This window comes from Panulirus ornatus, chromosome 46, assembly GCF_036320965.1.
Source record: "Panulirus ornatus isolate Po-2019 chromosome 46, ASM3632096v1, whole genome shotgun sequence".
NCBI lineage: Eukaryota > Metazoa > Arthropoda > Malacostraca > Decapoda > Palinuridae > Panulirus > Panulirus ornatus.
In genome coordinates, this window is record NC_092269.1 from 14,390,247 (window position 1) to 14,408,946 (window position 18,700).

At 42.4% G+C, this 18,700-nt stretch overlaps 1 protein-coding gene across 1 annotated transcript in view; it reads left to right on the plus strand.

Moving 5' to 3' along the window:
- The window catches only part of LOC139763314 (uncharacterized), a 101,177-nt gene that overhangs the window by 55,336 nt on the left and 27,141 nt on the right, over nucleotides 1–18,700 (plus strand). The window contains exons 5-6 of the mRNA XM_071689336.1: nucleotides 15,135–15,263; nucleotides 15,515–15,667. Coding sequence (XP_071545437.1) covers nucleotides 15,135–15,263; nucleotides 15,515–15,667 — 282 coding nt within the window. The remainder of the gene's footprint in view (nucleotides 1–15,134; nucleotides 15,264–15,514; nucleotides 15,668–18,700) is intronic.

The following is an 18,700-nucleotide window of genomic DNA, read 5'->3' on the forward strand; positions in this document are numbered from 1 at the left end:
AACACTTTAATTTTTCCAGTTTTTCTCCATTCAAACTTACCTCCCAATTGGCTTAACGCTCAACCCTACAGTACCTAATAACCTTGCTATTATTCACATTTACTTTTAACGTTCTTCTTTCACACACTTTACCAAACTCAGTCACCAGCTTCTGCAGTTTCTCACATGAATCAGCCACCAGCGCTGTATCATCAGCGAACAACAACTAACTCAATTCCCAAGCTCTCTCATCCACAACAGACTTCATACTTGCCCCTCTTTCCAAAACTCTTGCATTCACCTCCCTAACAACCCCATCCATAAACAAATCAAACAACCATAGAGACATCACACAACCCTGCCGCAAACCTACATTCACTGAGAACCAATCACTTTCTTCTCTTCCTACACGTACACATGCCTTACATCCTCGATAAAAACTTTCCAAGCTCTCTCATCACCAACAGACTGCATATTTGCCCCTCTTTCAAAAACTCTTGGATTAAACTCCATAACAACACCATCCTTAAACAAATTTAATAACCATGTAGACATTACAAACCCATGCCGCAAACATACATTCACTGAGAACCAATCACTTTCCTCTCTTCCTACACGTACATATGCCTTACATCCTCGATAAAACTTTTCACTGCTTCTAACAACTTATATGTATATATATAAATATATATATATATATATATATATATATATATATATATATATATATATAATATATATATATATATATATATATATATATATATATATATATATATATATATATATATATATATATATATATATATATATATATTTTTTTTTTTTTTTTTTTATACTTTGTCGCTGTCTCCCGCGTTTGCGAGGTAGCGCAAGGAAACAGACGAAAGAAATGGCCCCCCCCCCCCATACACATGTACATACACACGTCCACACACGCAAATATACATACCTACACAGCTTTCCATGGTTTACCCCAGACGCTTCACATGCCTTGATTCAATCCACTGACAGCACGTCAAGCCCTGTATACCACATCGCTCCAATTCACTCTATTCCTTGCCCTCCTTTCACCCTCCTGCATGTTCAGGCCCCGATCACACAAAATCTTTTTCACTCCATCTTTCCACCTCCAATTTGGTCTCCCTCTTCTCCTCGTTCCCTCCACCTCCGACACATATATCCTCTTGGTCAATCTTTCCTCACTCATTCTCTCCATGTGCCCAAACCATTTCAAAACACCCTCTTCTGCTCTCTCAACCACGCTCTTTTTATTTCCACACATCTCTCTTACCCTTACGTTACTCACTCGATCAAACCACCTCACACCACACATTGTCCTCAAACATCTCATTTCCAGCACATCCATCCTCCTGCGCACAACTCTATCCATAGCCCACGCCTCGCAACCATACAACATTGTTGGAACCACTATTCCTTCAAACATACCCATTTTTGCTTTCCGAGATAATGTTCTCGACTTCCACACATTTTTCAAGGCTCCCAAAATTTTCGCCCCCTCCCCCACCCTATGATCCACTTCCGCTTCCATGGTTCCATCCGCTGACAGATCCACTCCCAGATATCTAAAACACTTCACTTCCTCCAGTTTTTCTCCATTCAAACTCACCTCCCAATTGACTTGACCCTCAACCCTACTGTACCTAATAACCTTGCTCTTATTCACATTTACTCTTAACTTTCTTCTTCCACACACTTTACCAAACTCAGTCACCAGCTTCTGCAGTTTCTCACATGAATCAGCCACCAGCGCTGTATCATCAGCGAACAACAACTGACTCACTTCCCAAGCTCTCTCATCCCCAACAGACTTCATACTTGCCCCTCTTTCCAGGACTCTTGCATTTACCTCCCTAACAACCCCATCCATAAACAAATTAAACAACCATGGAGACATCACACACCCCTGCCGCAAACCTACATTCACTGAGAACCAATCACTTTCCTCTCTTCCTACACGTACACATGCCTTACATCCTCGATAAAAACTTTTCACTGCTTCTAACAACTTGCCTCCCACACCATATATTCTTAATACCTTCCACAGAGCATCTCTATCAACTCTATCATATGCCTTCTCCAGATCCATAAATGCTACATACAAATCCATTTGCTTTTCTAAGTATTTCTCACATACATTCTTCAAAGCAAACACCTGATCCACACATCCTCTATCACTTCTGAAACCGCACTGCTCTTCCCCAATCTGATGCTCTGTACATGCCTTCACCCTCTCAATCAATACCCTCCCATATAATTTACCAGGAATACTCAACAAACTTATACCTCTGTAATTTGAGCACTCACTCTTATCCCCTTTGCCTTTGTACAATGGCACTATGCACGCATTCCGCCAATCCTCAGGCACCTCACCATGAGTCATACATACATTAAATAACCTTACCAACCAGTCAACAATACAGTCACCCCCTTTTTTAATAAATTCCACTGCAATACCATCCAAACCTGCTGCCTTGCCGGCTTTCATCTTCCGCAAAGCTTTTACTACCTCTTCTCTGTTTACCAAATCATTTTCCCTAACCCTCTCACTTTGCACACCACCTCGACCAAAACACCCTATATCTGCCACTCTGTCATCAGACACATTCAACAAACCTTCAAAATACTCATTCCATCTCCTTCTCACATCACCACTACTTGTTATCACCTCCCCATTTACGCCCTTCACTGAAGTTCCCATTTGCTCCCTTGTCTTACGCACCCTATTTACCTCCTTCCAGAACATCTTTTTATTCTCCCTAAAATTTACTGATAGTCTCTCACCCCAACTCTCATTTGCCCTTTTTTTCACCTCTTGCACCTTTCTCTTGACCTCCTGTCTCTTTCTTTTATACTTCTCCCACTCAATTGCATTTTTTCTCTGCAAAAATCGTCCAAATGCCTCTGTCTTCTCTTTCACTAATACTCTTACTTCTTCATCCCACCACTCACTACCCTTTCTAAACAGCCCACCTCCCACTCTTCTCATGCCACAAGCATCTTTTGCGCAATCCATCACTGATTCCCTAAATACATCCCATTCCTCCCCCACTCCCCTTACTTCCATTGTTCTCACCTTTTTCCATTCTGTACACAGTCTCTCCTGGTACTTCCCCACACAGGTCTCCTTCCCAAGCTCACTTACTCTCACCACCTTCTTCACCCCAACATTCACTCCTCTTTTCTGAAAACCCATACTAATCTTCACCTTAGCCTCCACAAGATAATGATCAGACATCCCTCCAGTTGCACCTCTCAGCACATTAACATCCAAAAGTCTCTCTTTCGCACGCCTGTCAATTAACACGTAATCCAATAACGCTCTCTGGCCATCTCTCCTACTTACATAAGTATACTTATGTATATCTCGCTTTTTAAACCAGCTATTCCCAATTATCAGTCCTTTTTCAGCACATAAAACTACAAGCTCTTCACCATTTCCATTTACAACACTGAACACCCCATGCATACCAATTATTCCCTCAACTGCCACATTACTCACCTTTGCATTCAAATCACCCATCACTATAACCCGGTCTCGTGCATCAAAACCGCTAACACACTCATTCAGCTGCTCCCAAAACACTTGCCTCTCATGATCTTTCTTCTCATGCCCAGGTGCATATGCACCAATAATCACCCACCTCTCTCCATCAACTTTCAATTTTACCCATATTAATCGAGAATTTACTTTCTTACATTCTATCACATACTCCCACAACTCCTGTTTCAGGAGTATTGCTACTCCTTCCCTTGCTCTTGTCCTCTCACTAACCCCTGACTTCACTCCCCAGACATTTCCAAACCACTCTTCCCCTTTACCCTTGAGCTTCGTTTTACTCAGAGCCAAAACATCCAGGTTCCTTTCCTCAAACATACTACCTATCTCTCCTTTTTTCACATCTTGGTTACATCCACACACATTTAGGCACCCCACTCTGAGCCTTCGAGGAGGGTGATCACTCCCCGCGTGACTCCTTCTTCTGTTTCCCATTTTAGAAAGTTAATACAAGGAGGGGAGGATTTCCGGCCCCCCGCTCCCGTCCCCTCTAGTCGCTTTCTACGACACGCGAGGAATACGTGGGAAGTATTCTTTCACCCCTATCCCCAGGCATAATATACACATATATATACATATACACACACGCACACATACACACACACACGCACACACACACACACACACACACATACATATATATACATATGAAAAATGTAAGAAACAATTTAGAAAACAAACTTTTAGCTTGAAATGAATGAAAAAAATGAATGTCACATAATGGTTCAACCTCTGGCTATGGAAAAGGAAATGTACAATTTATTCACACAAACGTCAATAGCAGTTCTCATCAATTTCACCACTGTATCAATAAGCTTCAATGTCTAAGCTACATTTTTCTCCAACTTCACTATTTTCTTGTCCAAACACCATGCATGAAAACTATCACTCCATTAACACAACTATAACATTTACTTCCCCTTTAAAAGTTCTGGGGAAGTCTGTCTCGATACACTGCGGCGAGGCGACGCGACGCTGACACAATCACTGTCACAATATCACTTCTGCCTCCTCAAGTCAATCTCTCAGCCACAGTGCAGGCCTTCATCGTCGAAATCGGTCTTCTGGAGGTTACCGTTGTCGATGGGTGTGACCATGTCCTTGCTGGAGTTGCAGCCCATCCTCACCTTTGAGGGAATACGCTACCTCGCTTAGGCAGCTGGGCAGGTGTTGGGCTGGAAGTCATCATTCACCTTCTCCCAAGCTGTTATGTGACTTTCCTGGACGTATTGGTGGGTGTTCATGGACTCTTCATGCTGCCTAGATGGCTTAAAGTTTTGCCTGTTCAGTATTCTTCACCTCGAGGATCACGGGTCGACCCGCCGCTATTTTTGGGCTGTGTTATTTCACCTGCTGCTGTTCGAGCCCAGACTGCCAGCTGTGCTTTTCTTACGTGCCGGCTCATGGAACTTTGTGTTGGCTGTGTGACACATGGAGACCCCATCCTGCAGTTGCATGTGGTCCCTCGATGAGTTCTGGTGTGGTACTGAGGCTCGCGATTTTGTCATGGAAATGTGAGATGACGAGACTGCCATCTACAGACTGAAGAAGGAACTATACAACATCTGGTTCTTCAAACAGAAACTTTACTTAGCAGGAGTGAGAATCATACCTGACACTTGGCCAGCGAGAGGAGGAGGGTGTTGATGATGGCTGGGCTGTGATCGCTACACCTCCGTCCGCCCGTCCCTTCGTTCGATAAAATCGTTCTGCTCCCCTACCACACCACCACACCTCGGGGGAAGAGCCACTACACCTCAGGTACCACACCACCACACCTCGGGGAAGAGGATATATATATATATATATATATATATATATATATATATATATATATATATATCCTCTACCACTTTTGAAACCACACTGCTCTTCCCCAATCTGATACTATGTACATGACTTCACCCTCTCAAACAATACCCTCCCAGATAATTTACCAAGAATACTCAACAAACTTATACTTCTGTAATTTGAGCACTCACTCTTATCCCCTTTGCCTTTGTACAATGGCACTATGCACGCATTCCGCCAATCCTCAGGCACCTCACCATGAGTCATACATACATTAAATAACCTTACCAACCAGTCAATAATACAGTCACCCCCTTTTTTAGTAAATTTCACTGCAATACCATCCAAACCTACTGCCTTGCCGGCTCTCATCTTCCGCAAAGCTTTTACTACCTATTCTCTGTTTACCAAATCATTTTCCCTAACCCTCTCACTTTGCACACCACCTCGACTAAAACACCCTATATCTGCCAATCTATCATCAAATACATACAATAAACCTTCGTTTGAAGAATGTATGTGAAAAATACTTAGAAAAGCAAATGGATTTGTATGTAGCATTTATGTATCTGGAGAAGGCATATGATAGAGTTGATAGAGATGCTCTGTGGAAGGTATTAAGAATATATGGTGTGGGAGGCAAGTTGTTAGAAGCAGTGAAAAGTTTTTATCGAGGATGTAAGGCATGTGTACGTGTAGGAAGAGAGGAAAGTGATTGGTTCTCAGTGAATGTAGGTTTGCGGCAGGGGTGCGTGATGTCTCCATGGTTGTTTAATTTGTTTATGGATGGGGTTGTTAGGGAGGTAAATGCAAGAGTCCTGGAAAGAGGGGCAAGTATGAAGTCTGTTGTGGATGAGAGAGCTTGGGAAGTGAGTCAGTTGTTGTTCGCTGATGATACAGCGCTGGTGGCAGATTCATGTGAGAAACTGCAGAAGCTGGTGACTGAGTTTGGTAAAGTGTGTGAAAGAACAAAGTTAAGAGTAAATGTGAATAAGAGCAAGGTTATTAGGTACAGTAATGTTGAGGGTCAGGTCAATTGGGAGTTAAGTTTGAATGGAGAAAAACTGGAGGAAGTAAATTGTTTTAGATACCTGGGAGTGGATCTGGCAGCGGATGGAACCATGGAAGCGGAAGTGATTCATAAGGTGGGGGAGGGGGCGAAAATCCTTGGAGCCTTGAAGAATGTGTGGAAGTTGGAACATTATCTCGGAAAGCAAAAATGAGTATGTTTGAAGGAATAGTGGTTCCAACAATGTTTTATGGTTGCGAGGCGTGGGCTATGGATAGAGTTGTGCGCAAGAGGGTGGATGTGCTGGAAATGAGATGTTTGTGGACAATGTGTGGTGTGAGGTGGTTTGATCGAGTAAGTAATGTAAGGGTAAGAGAGATGTGTGGAAATAAAAAGAGCGTGGTTGAGAGAGCAGAAGGGGGTTTTGAAATGGTTTGGGCACATGGAGAGAATGAATGGTCAAAGATTGACCAAGAGGATATATGTGTCGGAGGTGGAGGGAACGAGGAGAAGTGGGAGACCAAATTGGAGGTGGAAAGATGTAGTAAAAAAGATTTTGTGATCGGGGTTTAACATGCAGGAGGGTGAGAGGAGGGCAAGTAATAGAGTGAATTGGTATATGTATAATATATAATATATATATATATTATATATATATATATATATATATATATATATATATATATATATATATATATATATATATATATATATATATATATATATATATATATATATATATATATATATATATATATATATATTATTTTTTTTTTTTTTTTTTTTTATACTTTGTCGCTGTCTCCCGCGTTTGCGAGGTAGCGCAAGGAAACAGACGAAAGAAATGGCCCAACCCCCCCCCATACACATGTACATACACACGTCCACACACGCAAATATACATACCTACACAGCTTTCCATGGTTTACCCCAGACGCTTCACATGCCTTGATTCAATCCACTGACAGCACGTCAACCCTGTATACCACATCGCTCCAATTCACTCTATTCCTTGCCCTCCTTTCACCCTCCTGCATGTTCAGGCCCCGATCACACAAAATCTTTTTCACTCCATCTTTCCACCTCCAATTTGGTCTCCCTCTTCTCCTCGTTCCCTCCACCTCCGACACATATATCCTCTTGGTCAATCTTTCCTCACTCATTCTCTCCATGTGCCCAAACCATTTCAAAACACCCTCTTCTGCTCTCTCAACCACGCTCTTTTTATTTCCACACATCTCTCTTACCCTTACGTTACTTACTCGATCAAACCACCTCACACCACACATTGTCCTCAAACATCTCATTTCCAGCACATCCATCCTCCTGCGCACAACTCTATCCATAGCCCACGCCTCGCAACCATACAACATTGTTGGAACCACTATTCCTTCAAACATACCCATTTTTGCTTTCCGAGATAATGTTCTCGACTTCCACACATTTTTCAAGGCTCCCAAAATTTTCGCCCCTCCCCCACCCTATGATCCACTTCCGCTTCCATGGTTCCATCCGCTGACAGATCCACTCCCAGATATCTAAAACACTTCACTTCCTCCAGTTTTTCTCCATTCAAACTCACCTCCCAATTGACTTGACCCTCAACCCTACTGTACCTAATAACCTTGCTCTTATTCACATTTACTCTTAACTTTCTTCTTCCACACACTTTACCAAACTCAGTCACCAGCTTCTGCAGTTTCTCACATGAATCAGCCACCAGCGCTGTATCATCAGCGAACAACAACTGACTCACTTCCCAAGCTCTCTCATCCCCAACAGACTTCATACTTGCCCCTCTTTCCAGGACTCTTGCATTTACCTCCCTAACAACCCCATCCATAAACAAATTAAACAACCATGGAGACATCACACACCCCTGCCGCAAACCTACATTCACTGAGAACCAATCACTTTCCTCTCTTCCTACACGTACACATGCCTTACATCCTCGATAAAAACTTTTCACTGCTTCTAACAACTTGCCTCCCACACCATATATTCTTAATACCTTCCACAGAGCATCTCTATCAACTCTATCATATGCCTTCTCCAGATCCATAAATGCTACATACAAATCCATTTGCTTTTCTAAGTATTTCTCACATACATTCTTCAAAGCAAACACCTGATCCACACATCCTCTACCACTTCTGAAACCGCACTGCTCTTCCCCAATCTGATGCTCTGTACATGCCTTCACCCTCTCAATCAATACCCTCCCATATAATTTACCAGGAATACTCAACAAACTTATACCTCTGTAATTTGAGCACTCACTCTTATCCCCTTTGCCTTTGTACAATGGCACTATGCACGCATTCCGCCAATCCTCAGGCACCTCACCATGAGTCATACATACATTAAATAACCTTACCAACCAGTCAACAATACAGTCACCCCCTTTTTTAATAAATTCCACTGCAATACCATCCAAACCTGCTGCCTTGCCGGCTTTCATCTTCCGCAAAGCTTTTACTACCTCTTCTCTGTTTACCAAATCATTTTCCCTAACCCTCTCACTTTGCACACCACCTCGACCAAAACACCCTATATCTGCCACTCTGTCATCAGACACATTCAACAAACCTTCAAAATACTCATTCCATCTCCTTCTCACATCACCACTACTTGTTATCACCTCCCCATTTACGCCCTTCACTGAAGTTCCCATTTGCTCCCTTGTCTTACGCACCCTATTTACCTCCTTCCAGAACATCTTTTTATTCTCCCTAAAATTTACTGATAGTCTCTCACCCCAACTCTCATTTGCCCTTTTTTTCACCTCTTGCACCTTTCTCTTGACCTCCTGTCTCTTTCTTTTATACTTCTCCCACTCAATTGCATTTTTTTCTCTGCAAAAATCGTCCAAATGCCTCTGTCTTCTCTTTCACTAATACTCTTACTTCTTCATCCCACCACTCACTACCCTTTCTAAACAGCCCACCTCCCACTCTTCTCATGCCACAAGCATCCATCACTGATTCCCTAAATACATCCCATTCCTCCCCCACTCCCCTTACTTCCATTGTTCTCACCTTTTTCCATTCTGTACACAGTCTCTCCTGGTACTTCCCCACACAGGTCTCCTTCCCAAGCTCACTTACTCTCACCACCTTCTTCACCCCAACATTCACTCCTCTTTTCTGAAAACCCATACTAATCTTCACCTTAGCCTCCACAAGATAATGATCAGACATCCCTCCAGTTGCACCTCTCAGCACATTAACATCCAAAAGTCTCTCTTTCGCACGCCTGTCAATTAACACGTAATCCAATAACGCTCTCTGGCCATCTCTCCTACTTACATAAGTATACTTATGTATATCTCGCTTTTTAAACCAGCTATTCCCAATTATCAGTCCTTTTTCAGCACATAAAACTACAAGCTCTTCACCATTTCCATTTACAACACTGAACACCCCATGCATACCAATTATTCCCTCAACTGCCACATTACTCACCTTTGCATTCAAATCACCCATCACTATAACCCGGTCTCGTGCATCAAAACCGCTAACACACTCATTCAGCTGCTCCCAAAACACTTGCCTCTCATGATCTTTCTTCTCATGCCCAGGTGCATATGCACCAATAATCACCCACCTCTCTCCATCAACTTTCAATTTTACCCATATTAATCGAGAATTTACTTTCTTACATTCTATCACATACTCCCACAACTCCTGTTTCAGGAGTATTGCTACTCCTTCCCTTGCTCTTGTCCTCTCACTAACCCCTGACTTCACTCCCCAGACATTTCCAAACCACTCTTCCCCTTTACCCTTGAGCTTCGTTTTACTCAGAGCCAAAACATCCAGGTTCCTTTCCTCAAACATACTACCTATCTCTCCTTTTTTCACATCTTGGTTACATCCACACACATTTAGGCACCCCACTCTGAGCCTTCGAGGAGGGTGATCACTCCCCGCGTGACTCCTTCTTCTGTTTCCCATTTTAGAAAGTTAATACAAGGAGGGGAGGATTTCCGGCCCCCCGCTCCCGTCCCCTCTAGTCGCTTTCTACGACACGCGAGGAATACGTGGGAAGTATTCTTTCACCCCTATCCCCAGGCATAATATACACATATATATACATATACACACACGCACACATACACACACACACGCACACACACACACACACACACACATACATATATATACATATGAAAAATGTAAGAAACAATTTAGAAACAAACTTTTAGCTTGAAATGAATGAAAAAAATGAATGTCACATAATGGTTCAACCTCTGGCTATGGAAAAGGAAATGTACAATTTATTCACACAAACGTCAATAGCAGTTCTCATCAATTTCACCACTGTATCAATAAGCTTCAATGTCTAAGCTACATTTTTCTCCAACTTCACTATTTTCTTGTCCAAACACCATGCATGAAAACTATCACTCCATTAACACAACTATAACATTTACTTCCCCTTTAAAAGTTCTGGGGAAGTCTGTCTCGATACACTGCGGCGAGGCGACGCGACGCTGACACAATCACTGTCACAATATCACTTCTGCCTCCTCAAGTCAATCTCTCAGCCACAGTGCAGGCCTTCATCGTCGAAATCGGTCTTCTGGAGGTTACCGTTGTCGATGGGTGTGACCATGTCCTTGCTGGAGTTGCAGCCCATCCTCACCTTTGAGGGAATACGCTACCTCGCTTAGGCAGCTGGGCAGGTGTTGGGCTGGAAGTCATCATTCACCTTCTCCCAAGCTGTTATGTGACTTTCCTGGACGTATTGGTGGGTGTTCATGGACTCTTCATGCTGCCTAGATGGCTTAAAGTTTTGCCTGTTCAGTATTCTTCACCTCGAGGATCACGGGTCGACCCGCCGCTATTTTTGGGCTGTGTTATTTCACCTGCTGCTGTTCGAGCCCAGACTGCCAGCTGTGCTTTTCTTACGTGCCGGCTCATGGAACTTTGTGTTGGCTGTGTGACACATGGAGACCCCATCCTGCAGTTGCATGTGGTCCCTCGATGAGTTCTGGTGTGGTACTGAGGCTCGCGATTTTGTCATGGAAATGTGAGATGACGAGACTGCCATCTACAGACTGAAGAAGGAACTATACAACATCTGGTTCTTCAAACAGAAACTTTACTTAGCAGGAGTGAGAATCATACCTGACACTTGGCCAGCGAGAGGAGGAGGGTGTTGATGATGGCTGGGCTGTGATCGCTACACCTCCGTCCGCCCGTCCCTTCGTTCGATAAAATCGTTCTGCTCCCCTACCACACCACCACACCTCGGGGGAAGAGCCACTACACCTCAGGTACCACACCACCACACCTCGGGGAAGAGGATATATATATATATATATATATATATATATATATATATATATATATATATCCTCTACCACTTTTGAAACCACACTGCTCTTCCCCAATCTGATACTATGTACATGACTTCACCCTCTCAAACAATACCCTCCCAGATAATTTACCAAGGATACTCAACAAACTTATACTTCTGTAATTTGAGCACTCACTCTTATCCCCTTTGCCTTTGTACAATGGCACTATGCACGCATTCCGCCAATCCTCAGGCACCTCACCATGAGTCATACATACATTAAATAACCTTACCAACCAGTCAATAATACAGTCACCCCCTTTTTTAGTAAATTTCACTGCAATACCATCCAAACCTACTGCCTTGCCGACTCTCATCTTCCGCAAAGCTTTTACTACCTATTCTCTGTTTACCAAATCATTTTCCCTAACCCTCTCACTTTGCACACCACCTCGACTAAAACACCCTATATCTGCCAATCTATCATCAAACACATACAATAAACCTTCGTTTGAAGAATGTATGTGAAAAATACTTAGAGAAGCAAATGTATTTGTATGTAGCATTTATGGATCTGGAGAAGGCATATGATAGAGTTGATAGAGATGCTCTGTGGAAGGTATTAAGAATATATGGTGTGGGAGGCAAGTTGTTAGAAGCAGTGAAAAGTTTTTATCAAGGATATAAGGCATGTGTACGTGTAGGAAGAGAGGAAAGTGATTGGTTCTCAGTGAATGTAGGTTTGCGGCAGGGGTGTGTGATGTCTCCATGGTTGTTTAATTTGTTTATGGATGGGGTTGTTAGGAAGGTGAATGCAAGAGTTTTGGAAAGAGGGGCAAGTATGAAGTCTGTTGGGGATGAGAAAGCTTGGGAAGTGAGTCAGTTGTTGTTCGCTAATGATACAGCGCTGGTGGCAGATTCATGTGAGAAACTGCAGAAGCTGGTGACTGAGTTTGGTAAAGTGTGTGAAAGAACAAAGTTAAGAGTAAATGTGAATAAGAGCAAGGTTATTAGGTACAGTAATGTTGAGGGTCAGGTCAACTGGGAGATAAGTTTGAATGGAGAAAAACTGGAGGAAGTAAATTGTTTTAGATACCTGGGAGTGTATCTGGCAGCGGATGGAACCATGGAAGCGGAAGTGAATCATAAGGTGGGGGAGGGGGCGAAAATCCTTGGAGCCTTGAAGAATGTTTGGAAGTTGGAACATTATCTCGGAAAGCAAAAATGAGTATGTTTGAAGGAATAGTGGTTCCAACAATGTTTTATGGTTGCGGGGCGTGGGCTATGGATAGAGTTGTGCGCAAGAGGGTGGATGTGCTGGAAATGAGATGTTTGTGGACAATGTGTGGTGTGAGGTGGTTTGATCGATTAAGTAATGTAAGGGTAAGAGAGATGTGTGGAAATAAAAAGAGCGTGGTTGAGAGAGCAGAAGGGGGTGTTTTGAAATGATTTGGGCACATGGAGAGAATGAATGGTCAAAGATTGACCAAGAGGATATATGTGTCGGAGGTGGAGGGAACGAGGAGAAGTGGGAGACCAAATTGGAGGTGGAAAGATGTAGTAAAAAAGATTTTGTGTGATCGGGGTTTAACATGCAGGAGGGTGAGAGGAGGGCAAGTAATAGAGTGAATTGGTGGCCCCCTCCCCCTCACTATATTTGTTTTTGCTCTCCGAGATAATGTTCTCGACTTCCACACATTCTTCAAGGCTCCCAGAATTTTCGCCTCCTCCCCCACCCTATGATCCACTTCCGCTTCCATGGTTCCATCCGCTGCCAGATCCACTCCCAGATATCTAAAACACTTCACTTCCTCCAGTTTTTCTCCATTCAAACTCACCTCCCAGTTGACTTGACCCTCAACCCTACTGTACCTAATAACCTATATTTGTTTATTTATGCGTATGATAGAGTTGATAGAGATACTCTGTGGAATGTACTAAGAATATATGGTGTGGGAGGCAAGTTGTTAGAAGCAGTGAAAAGTTTTTATTGAGGATGTTAGGCATATGTACGTGTAGTAAGAGAGGAAAGTGATTGGTTCTCAGTGAATGTATGTTTGCGGCAGGGGTGTGTGATGTCTCTACGGTTGTTTAATTTGTTTATGGATTGGGTATTAGGGACTTTAATGCAAGAGTTTTGGAAAGAGGGGCAAGTATGCAGTCTGTTGGGGATCAGAGAGCTTGGGAAGTGAGTCAGTTGTTGTTCGCTGATGATACAGCCCTGGTGGCTGATTCATGTGAGAAACTGCAGAAGCTGGTGACTGAGTTTGGAAGTTTCTGAAAGAAGAAAGCTAAGAGTTATGTGAATAAGAGAAAGGTTATTAGGTGCAGTAGGGTTGAGGGTCAAGTCTAATGGGGGGTAAGTTTGAATGTAGAAAAACTGGAGGAAGTAATGTGTTTTAGATATCTAGGAGTGGATCTGGCAGCGAATGGAACCATGGAAGCGGAAGTGAATCGTAGGGTGGGGAGCGGGCGATAATCCTTGGAGCCTTGAAGAATGTGTGGAAGTCGAGAACGTTATCTCAGAAAGCAAAAATGGCTATGATTGAAGGAATAGTTGATCCAAGAATGTCGTATGGTTGCGAGGCGTGGGCCATGGATAGAGTTGTGCGCAGGAGGGTGGATATGCTGGAAATGAGATGTTTGAGGACAATATTTGGTGTGAGCTGGTTTGATCGAATAAGCAATGTAAGGGTAAGAGAGACGTGTGGAAATAGAGCGTGGTTGAGAGAGCAGAAGAGGGTGTTTTGAAATGGTTTGGGCACATGGAGAGAATGAGTGAGGAAAGATTGACCAAGAGGATATATGTGTCGGAGGTGGAGGGAACAAGGAGAAGTGGGAGACCAAATTGGAGGTGGAAAGATTGAGTGAAAAAGATTTGAGTGATCGGGGCCTGAACATGCAGTAGGGTGAAAGGCGTGCAAGGAATAGAGTGAAATGGATCGATGTGGTGTACCGGAGTCGACGTGCCCTCAATGGATTGAATCAGGGCATGTGAAGCGTCTGGGGTAAACCATGGAAAGTTCTGTGGGGCCTGGATGTGGAAAGGGAGCTGTGGTTTCGGGCATTATTGCATGACAGCTAGAGACTGAGTGTGAACGAATGGGGCCTTTGTTCTCTTTTTCTAGCGCTACCTCGCACACATGAGGGGGGAGGGGGATGTTATCCCATGTGTGGTGAGATGGCGATGGGAATGAATAAAGGGAGGCAGTGTGAATTGTGTGCATGAGTATATATGTATGTGTTTGTGTGTGTATATATATGTGTACATTGAGGTGTATGGTTATGTATATTTGCGTGTGTGGACGTGTATGTATATACATGTGTATGTGGATGGGTTGGGCCATTCTCTCGTCTGTTTCCTTGCCTTACCTCGCAAACGCGGGAGACAGCGACAAAGCAAAGCATATATATATGCCTATAATGATAATGTTTATCTTGCACAGTTTTTTTTACCTAGAATCCCCTCAGGTGTAGTGTATACCTACACCTTCCCTACACCCCAGAGGGAACACAGGCCATGCGGGTTGCCTCCTGGGCACCCAGACAGGGCCTCTTCCTCACCACCCACCTTCAGCTCTTCCCGAACAAATTTTTCAAGTGAGTATTGTTGACTTTATTATGCACTCGTATGTACAGGTAAGTTCACTGATGCTTAGTCACACACACACAAGCACACATGGGTTTTCATATAGTTGTGATCGGCGTGTTTGACCCTGTTTAAATCAAAGCCCCTCCCAGAACCAGTTCTTGTGTGTGGTAATTTGCCGACAGCCAATCCCACTTGTTCATCCTTATCTCGTGGCTGATCGAAAAATGGTTACCTTATTTAACTTCTGCTTTCTTTCCAGATTATTGCACCGACCCAAGTTCGTTGTGACAGCAGAAGAATCTGAACCACACATTGGGTTGGTGAGAGACGGAAACGTAATTGCTTCTCCTCTGTCATTCAAAGGTCCTATGGTGAATGTCCTGAACATATTTGCTACCACTATGAACTTTACGTAAGTTCCTGTACCAATCGTTGGTATTCTAGAAAGCAGAGAATACATACAGGATAAGATGCTTACAGGTTGGGGAAAATCGTAAAGGAAAACATTATGTTGATCATGACGCAAGAATTAACAGACTGCATGTGGAGAAGATCATTGTACTTGTGTAAACAGAAAATGGCTTTCAATTGACATTCGTGGTATAAGAAGATTAACATATTCCGAAAGTTGATGATAATTGTGTAATACCACTTTGCATAATCAGCAGAAGGGTATAAAATAAAGGGAATTTCATGATCTATGGGCGGTCGTTTTCATGAGCGTTTAGCGAATGCATTTTTGTAGTCATCCCTGCGTACTGCATGACGGTGCCAATAACACCTTTCTGTTAAGCTTTTCTGGCGTAAACACCCCCAGTACTTACATCCTTTTCCCTACTATTTATCAAGGTCTTAGTGATGGTGTTATCGTACTGGAAAGCAACATTACAAGAACTCATTTTTAGAACATGTCTTAGATTAGCTAAGTTGGGAGAATAGGGCAAAACTAAACATTTAGACTTATCCTTATTTATCACATTTTTGTTACAAGAAGCATAAAATGTCTTCCTAGCTTTCTAGGAAGCTTTGTTCAGCAACCAATTTGAATAATATAACTGCCTAAAGATACGTCTTATATGACTATATTCGTCTACCAAGCCTTTGGGATCACATATCAATAGTGCTCTTAAAAAACAGACATAACTACAGACATTTTTATAGATGAATCATGTATTGAGATATAATGGCTAAAACTCTGAGAGTTGGTAGGCTTCCTTTAGATTTTAAAGGACAAATCATCAGATTCTCTATTCATCAACACTTCAAGAAAGGGCAATTTGCGTTCTTTTTCCCATTCAATCTTGAATATGATATTGGGGTGGATATCATTTAATCTATCAAAGAAAATGGCCACAAGGACCACACATCATTCACGTATCTAAACCAAACTTTCGGATGGTTATTGACTGAAATTAGAATTTCAGTCTCAAAATATTCTTTAAATATGTTACTAAGATTTGAACCAAGAAGGTTTACCACCGCAAAACCAAATTTCTGTCTATAGAAATTCCTTCATCATCTTGAAAAATATTATTAGAAACACAAAACTCAACTAAATCAATGAAAGTTTTTATGGGCAGGGGCAAGTCAAGGCTAGGATCGGGCAATTTCCTGCTTAGAAATGTGATGGTTCATTAATGGGGACTTTAGTGAAAAGGGAATTCACATCAAAACTAATAAGTTTTTGATCAGACAAAATCTAAACTATTTATAGCATGCGATGAAGAGATATCTCCTTGAACACTGCTAATATGTTTTGCTAAACATTGAGATAACTTATTACTATGGGAATTAACAGATAAAGTAATTGGTCTGAGGAGACATGCGTCTTTGTGACTTTTGGGGAGACGATATATATAAGAAAGAGAAGGATTCACCATCCTTACTGACTTCAGAATGTCCTGATGCTTATTTGACAGTTGGTTGAGTTTAGAATTGAAGATCTTTACTTTATTGTTAAGGGGATTGGATGTTAATATCTCATATGTATCAGTATCATTTAAAAGATCCTGAAGTTTACATCTATAGCGCACTGTATTCAAAATCACGAACTGGCTAGTCTTATCTTCAATTTTCTTGAGATTTGCAATGGCTCTCTGGAATCTTTGGGGCATGTCACTACACTTAGAAACACATTCACTGGTCAGGTGACTTAAAATTGAACTGGATACGAAATCAAATTCCTGGTTGACGCCATTAGTGGATTTCATAATACAAGATAACTGCTTCACACTAAAATCATATGTGGATTTGAAGCAAAAAGACAGACCAAAACTCAGTGCAAGTTTTTCATCCTGGGGTAAGGAATAGGGCGAATAATTGACGATGTTCTTATCAGGGTTTGATGCTTTCGCTCATAGACTGTTGTAAAAGATCTTGTCTTATTGCCATTCCAAATGGTTCTTCTTTCCGATGATCTGGTCTCTTGCGTGTCTTCTAGCGTCACTCATACGGTTCGCCGAAATAGCGAGGTCGTCGTAGATTGAGGAAAGTTCCCTTCTGGCATTTCTGAGGTTGTAGAAAGCCTGGACAGAATCAGTTTTGGAATGGTCTATGTGCTGTAGAAGAATTTCATGTTCTGTTCTGCCGTATGATGATTGTTTCTTCTGTTGGAGGTCATCTGGGATTAGGGTGCGAGGAATGAGTTTGTTCCTAAGGCGTTCTTGGAGGAATTCATATTATATATTCTTGGTGATGGCAGAGAGGTAGGCACGGCGGTACTTACTAAAATGTCTGGTAGATGTTGGCAAGTCCTGGATGTTGTCAGGTGAGAACTGCATCGTAATCCTTCACTGTTGATATGATGATCACATTAGTCCGTGATGATAGTATGAAGATGAAATCGCACTTTCAATGGGAAGTTTTTATCGAGGATGTAAGGCATGTGTACGTGTAGGAAGAGAGGAAAGTGACTGGTTCTCAGTGAATGTAGGTTTACGGCAGGGGTGTGTGATGTCTCCATAGTTGTTTGATTTGCTTATGGATGGGGTTGTTAGGGAGGTGAATGCAAGAGTTTTGGAAAGAGGGGCAAGTATGAAGTCTGTTGGGGATGAGAGAGCTTGGGAAGTGAGTCAGTTGTTGTTCGCTGATGATACAGCGCTGGTGGCTGATTCATGTGAGAAACCGCAGGAGCTGGTGACTGAGTTTGGTAAAGTATGTGAAAGAAGAAGGTTGAGAGTAAATGTGAATAAGAGCAAGGTTATTAGGTACAGTAGGGTTGAAGGTCAAGTCAATTGGGAGGTAAGTTTGAATGGAGAAAAACTGGAGAAAGTATAGTGTTTTAGATATCTGTGAGTGGATCTGTCAGCGGATGGAACCATGGAAGCGGAAGTGGATCATAGGGTGGGGAGGGGGCGAAAATCCTGGGAGCCTTGAAGAATGTGTGGAAGTCGAGAACAGTATCTCGGAAAGCAAAAATGGGTATGTTTGAAGGAATAGTGGTTCC